Genomic DNA, 5403 nt, shown 5'->3' with positions numbered 1-5403 from the left:
TTGTCGCGCAGTCTGCCCAGCTGGATTCGTGCAAGTTCATCAATGAGAAGCTCGAGGAGCAGGCAAATCACCTGCAAGCGCGCCTAGAGCGCCTGGAGGAGGCCAAGCAGTCGCTACTGGATCAGCTGGCCGAGAGTCGGCTCCAGCTGTCGCACCGCGAGAGTGATCTCACGCATACTCGAGAAGTATGTCCAACACGCTGCCCCGCTCCCCCCCCCCCCCCCCCCCCCCCCCCCCCCCCCCCCCCCCCCCCCCCCCTCCCCCTGCACCTGCCCACCGTCTTGCACTTCCTCGGCCGGTACTCTCTTCTGCTGCTGCCTGGTCGTTTCTTCTGTGTCCTGCTCACCCCTCCCGCCATGTGTGCCATCCTCTCTCCCCCCCCCCCGTTCCCCCCTCGCCTCGCCTCGAATATAGCTGTTGGTGGCCACTCAGCGCGACTTGGCTGACGTTGGCTCTCGATTGACTCAGGTCGAGCGCCAATCCAAGTCCCAGTCGCAAACCATCACCAACCTACGAGCCGACCTGGCCCAGGCCAATGCCCGGGCCGGTGACATGGAGCAGCAGCTTACCTCGCAGGAGAAGAAGGTTCGTCCGTCCGGATGTTGCTGTGTTTTGGCCTCCCTTTTGATCCCGCTCTCGGGGCCCCTCCACACCGGCTAACTGGCCCCATTGGGGCGCCATTTCTGCCCGTCTGCCACACGGTCAGACTGCCAGCCAATTGGCCGAGATCACCAACCTCCGGCGGTCGCTCCGGCACACGGAGCGGCTGCTCTCGTCCGAGGTCGAGGACAAGGGTGCGCCTGGGCCTTGCTCCACTTCCGCTGCTTTCCCTTCTTTTTTTCTTCACTGCCCTGCGGCTTGTGCTGATCTCCCGCCACCCCTCCCTGCAGGACATCTTGAGGCCGAGATCGATACTCTCCGGCCACTGACGGCCGAGGTGTCACGCCTGCGCCGGAACAACCGCATCCTTGAGCGGACCCTGCGGCAGCAGCAAAGCGCCGCCGAAGATCGCTTCGCCCAGCTGAGCAGCACCCCTCCGGGCGCCGGGATCACCGGGGCCGACCCCTGGCTGGGCATGTCCCCACGGGCCAGCGCGCTGGCCGATCCGAATCTCCAGCTTAGCCCCTCCTTCCGGGACTCGCCCAGTCGGCGGCTCACCTGGCAGGCCAGCAGCAATCGCCTGGTCATGAATGAGGTTCGCCAGTGGGATCTGCCCGGCATGGGGGACATGGACGGGGACAGCATGGATGACGAGGAGGATGTGTCCGAGCCGACGTCCCCCTCGAGCGGCCGGGCAGCCGGTGCCATGGCCGGGGTCCTGAGCCCGGACCCGGCCATCGCCGCAGCCGCCGAGGCCACTCACGCGGCAGCCCTCCTGCGCGAGGCGGACATCCTGGTGCAAGCGTCGCTGCATGGCGCGCCGGATGCCCTGCTGGCGGAGGGCCTGGTCTCGGACCCAGGCTCCCTGGTGGATGCCCCGCCCGAGGAGACAGCCTCCATGCCTTCCTCGCCCTCGCTGTCCCTCTTCGAGACGGTCGGCGATTTTGAGGATGATTTCTCCTCGCTCCACCAACTGCCCCATGCGCAGGATGCCATCGAGGCTTCGGCCTCGACCTCGGGTTCGACCCCGGCCCCCCCCAAGACCAAGGCTCCCTCCACGGCGGCGGCGGCTCGCCGAAACCAAGTTGCCCCGGCGGTGGTGCCGGCCTCGGCGTCGGCCCTGCCTCCGGCCTCGCGGGTGCTTGCCTCGAATGATGTCGCGCAGTCATTGCTCCATGCGATGCGTGAGCTGTCGGCCTCGAATTTCAAGCTGCACCAGCAGGCTCTGCGAGATTCGGAACTGTTGTCACAAGCACGCGCCGAGGCCGAGGCGTGGCGCTTGGCGGCCCAGCGCCGGGCATCGGTTCTCGGCGCGGCGGCCGTCGGCGACTGGCTGACCGAAGAGGAATATGCGCAGCAGCAGGAGCAGCAGGAGCAGCAGGAGCATGGGCACCCGTTGGGCATCCTTCAGGATGCCGGGTCATCGGATGCCGAGCAGTTTTCCTCCTTCGATATGTACCTTGGAGAATCGAACACCGGGACGGCTGGTGGTGATGCTGCTGCTGCTGCTGCTGCTGCTGCTGGCAGTGCCCGGCCTGGCTCGCTGGCGGTGGAGTTCGCGGCCGCCGGCGAAGTCTTGCCTGAGGGCTCGGCCCCGGCGGGTGTGCCCTCCTCGCCGTTGCGCCTGTCGCCGGTTCGCCGGCCGGAGCACATCGTACAAACGCCGATCCGCGCGAGCGTCAGCATGGCGAACCTGGGCTCCAGCCGGGGTCAGCATCCATCGGCCGCCCTGGGGTCTGTCCTGCCGTCCCTGCCGGCCTACCCGCTGACCGTCAGCAGTCTCGATCTGCCGGACGAGTCGCGGCCCACTTCACCGGCGGTCCCGCTCGTCGGGGGGCCTGCTGCCGGGCTTCTGCCCGAGCCGTCCGGTGGCCCCGATGTCGCCGGTGAGGCGGCTCTTCCACGCTCGATGTCGGACTATGATGATCGGCTGGTCGATTCGGCCTCCGACCCGGTCTCGGACGCGGGGCCTGGCACTGCGGCCGGTGCGGCCGGTGCGGCCGGTGCGGCCGGTGCGGCTGCCCCGAGCCCTGCCCCGGTCCGGCGTGACCGCCCTGGGCTACCGCTGCCAACCAGCAGCCGGCCGGCGTCCGTGCCATGGGCTCCCACCACCACCACCACCACCACCACCACCACGCGCCTGGTCAATCATGCGCCTCCCACGTCCCCCGGATCCGAGGACCCGGTGGACCTGTCGACCGTCTTCAGCCGGACCAGCCCCCCGCCCTGTCCGCGAACCGTCAGCGAGATGATCTCCCTGGCGCGGGACATTTCCGATCGACTGGCGCTCACGTCGCCGGTGCGACTGAACCGCTCGCTGGCCGTCACCACTCGGCAGGCTCTGCTCAGTGTTTCCGGCACCGGGGCCAGCTCGGGGGATCTGGCCTCCAATGCCCAGACCGTGCAGGCGTTCGACACCCGGACCGTCAATGCCATGTCCAACTACATCATCAGCAACATCATCGACGACATCGAGGTACGCCGTGCCTCCACACCACCCCGGCCCCTGACCGCGTCATGGGTCCCGGGGCCTCCCTCGCTTGTGGTCTCTTTCCTTTTCCCCCTTTTTTTTTGCTCGCCTCGAGATCCGCTGCTGCCCCTGGGGCCGGTCTCCGTCTGTCCTCTGAAGGGCTCTGCCTCTGACCTCCGGCCCGGCCTCCCCCCTCCCCCCCCCCCCTGCAGGTGTCCCTCGTCGCTCCCAGCCGTGCAAGCATCCTGCAGCGCTCGACGCAGGCCAGCCCGGCCCGATCCCCCACGCTGGGAGATCCCCTGCTGGCGGCGGACCCGGCCGAATCCGAGCAGCTTGCTCGGCTGGCGGCACTGCTGGCGCGTTTGCTCAAGGAGCAGGCCTCCCTGCGGCAGGACATCAACGACTACGCCATGACCTATGTGGACAAGCTGGACAGCTTGGCCAACGACGCGCTCAACTCCCCGCTGAAAACCCGCCGGGACAGCATCTCCGCCATCAAGGCCTCGGCCTCGGCCCAATGCTTGATCATGTAGCAGGGCGGCCGGGTCTTCGCGCTCTTGTGCCGGCCGCCAGCGCGTGCAGGCCTGGGGAGAAAAATAATACAAAATCCACAAATGGGACTCGGCCCCGTGCTTTCCCACCCCCCTCCCCTCTGGAGGGGGGGGGGGGGGGGGGGAGGGGGGGGGGGGGTGACTGTGCGTGCGCATCTCCACGAATGTGCACAGCCAGAGAGGGACATGTTTACACGTATGCACATGCACGGGTGCGGGTTTATTTGAAGTTCATGATGATCTCACAGCGACCCGGCCCTGTCCCGGGCTGGGAGGGGGCGCGATGGCGAGGTTGACACAGAGGACGTTGGACGGGCGGCGTTTATGCCTCCCCCCCCCCCCGGGCCCGTCCTGCTACCACTCCCTCTTCTTCTGGGAGGAAGGGGCAAAGGAGGGACAAGGCTGGTTGCTGGTTGCCACGGAGCGGGCGCGCTCACAGCCACGATTGAGCCAGGGTGGACCCGGCCCAGCCAGCCCCCTTGACCGTGACATTCTGGATGTCCGCAACAACATCCGACCCCGGGAGAGTGCTCTTCAGCATGAAGCGACGCTGATTCGAGTCGGAATTGACGCTGGTTCCAGGTAGATGCGGGAGCCAGGGCCAGGGATGAGGAAGGGAGAGGGAGACGAGGAGAGGGGGGGGGGGGGGGCAAACGCATGTCAGCTTTCGTGGGGGCGTCGGCGCAAAAGGCAGAGAAAGACGTGAGCGGCTGTCACGCGCATGCCCATGGAGAGGACACGTACGCCCGGATGTGGTTGTACAGATCGAGGACAGTATGGCTGTCATTAAGCCGCACGGTCAGGCTGGGCCAGCACGCACGGACGGGATCGGCCCGGATCGAGGAGCAGGGGACATGTTAGGCACCGTGTCGGGGGGCCCCCACAGCAGGGGGACCATGGAAAGGGCCGGGAGCAGGGGCGCAGCAGTGGCGTACTTCGAGCCAGAGGCCAGGCGAACGCGAACCATGAAGGAGCCCGGGCTGCCGGCCGGCAGGGAGATCTCCGCCGGGGAGGAAAAGTCGGTGGTATTGGCAATGGAGTTGGCGGCCGCCTCATCAGCACCGCCGGCCGACCCCAGGCGCAGGCTGGTCCCGGCGAACTTCGGCGCCGGGGGGGTCGGCGCCGGATGGTTGAAGGTAACCACCTGGATGTCGGTGTGCAGGGTGGGACTGTCGGCCGCAACCCCGAGCCGGGGGAGAAGCTCGCGCGGGATGCGCCTGTTTCGTCATGGTGCGCGGTTGGTTAGTGAGACTGGCGACTGGGCGTGAGAGCGGTGGCGACGACGGCGGCGGCTGTGGCAATGGCTGCGGTGGCTGCGGTGGCTGCGGTGGCTGCGGTGGCTGTGCCAGCAGCGGGCGGCACAGGGAGGCGAAGGTTGCCAGGAGGGTGCCCCTCGACCGGCCAGAGGATCAGCCATGTGCGTACCCGGACATGACGACTTGCAGCAGCTCGTGAGATGCCTCATCGGCGAAGGAGTGCAGCGGCTCGGCCGGGCCCTCAGCCGAGTTGGAGAAGCCGAACCCATCGGTGTACATGAGGAGGTACACCCGCCGGGACTGGGGGGCCGCCTCCGACTGGGCATTCAGGGCTCCCTGGCTGGAGGTGGAGGGGCTCATGCTGGGCGAGCCGTTGGCCAGCCCCAGGCGGTAGGAGGTCCCGGTGAAGGAAGTCGACGCCTCCTGCGAGTCGTATGCGCTGTCGGTGTCACTGGTGGAGTTGAGGAGGACGAGGACCAGGGATGGGCAGCAGGGGCGCGAGGTCAGGCGTGTGTATGTGTGTGTG

General features: G+C 67.7%; 2 protein-coding genes across 2 annotated transcripts in view; one reads left to right on the top strand and one right to left on the bottom strand.

Annotated features, from left to right (window-relative positions):
* The window catches only part of H696_04396 (hypothetical protein), a gene marked incomplete at its 5' end in the record, with an annotated part of 4113 nt that extends 423 nt beyond the window's left edge, over window positions 1–3690 (top strand). Inside the window, 5 exons of the mRNA XM_009498272.1 lie at window positions 12–185; window positions 415–585; window positions 707–794; window positions 891–3076; window positions 3283–3690. Of these exons, the coding sequence (XP_009496547.1) occupies window positions 12–185; window positions 415–585; window positions 707–794; window positions 891–3076; window positions 3283–3603 (2940 nt within the window). The 3' untranslated portion in view covers window positions 3604–3690. The remainder of the gene's footprint in view (window positions 1–11; window positions 186–414; window positions 586–706; window positions 795–890; window positions 3077–3282) is intronic.
* A 79-nt stretch (window positions 3691–3769) lies between these two features.
* Window positions 3770–5403, bottom strand: part of H696_04395 (hypothetical protein) — a 2452-nt gene continuing 818 nt past the window's right edge. Inside the window, exons 4-7 of the mRNA XM_009498271.1 lie at window positions 5047–5328; window positions 4557–4838; window positions 4366–4425; window positions 3770–4193 (exon numbers count right to left, since the gene is read on the bottom strand). Coding sequence (XP_009496546.1) covers window positions 4055–4193; window positions 4366–4425; window positions 4557–4838; window positions 5047–5328 — 763 coding nt within the window. The 3' untranslated portion in view covers window positions 3770–4054. The remainder of the gene's footprint in view (window positions 4194–4365; window positions 4426–4556; window positions 4839–5046; window positions 5329–5403) is intronic.

Source organism: Fonticula alba, assembly GCF_000388065.1.
Source record: "Fonticula alba strain ATCC 38817 unplaced genomic scaffold supercont2.7, whole genome shotgun sequence".
In the NCBI taxonomy this organism is placed as follows: Eukaryota; order Rotosphaerida; family Fonticulaceae; genus Fonticula; species Fonticula alba.
Note: the sequence above shows the minus strand (reverse complement) of the source record. Positions and strands in the feature narration are given on the sequence as shown.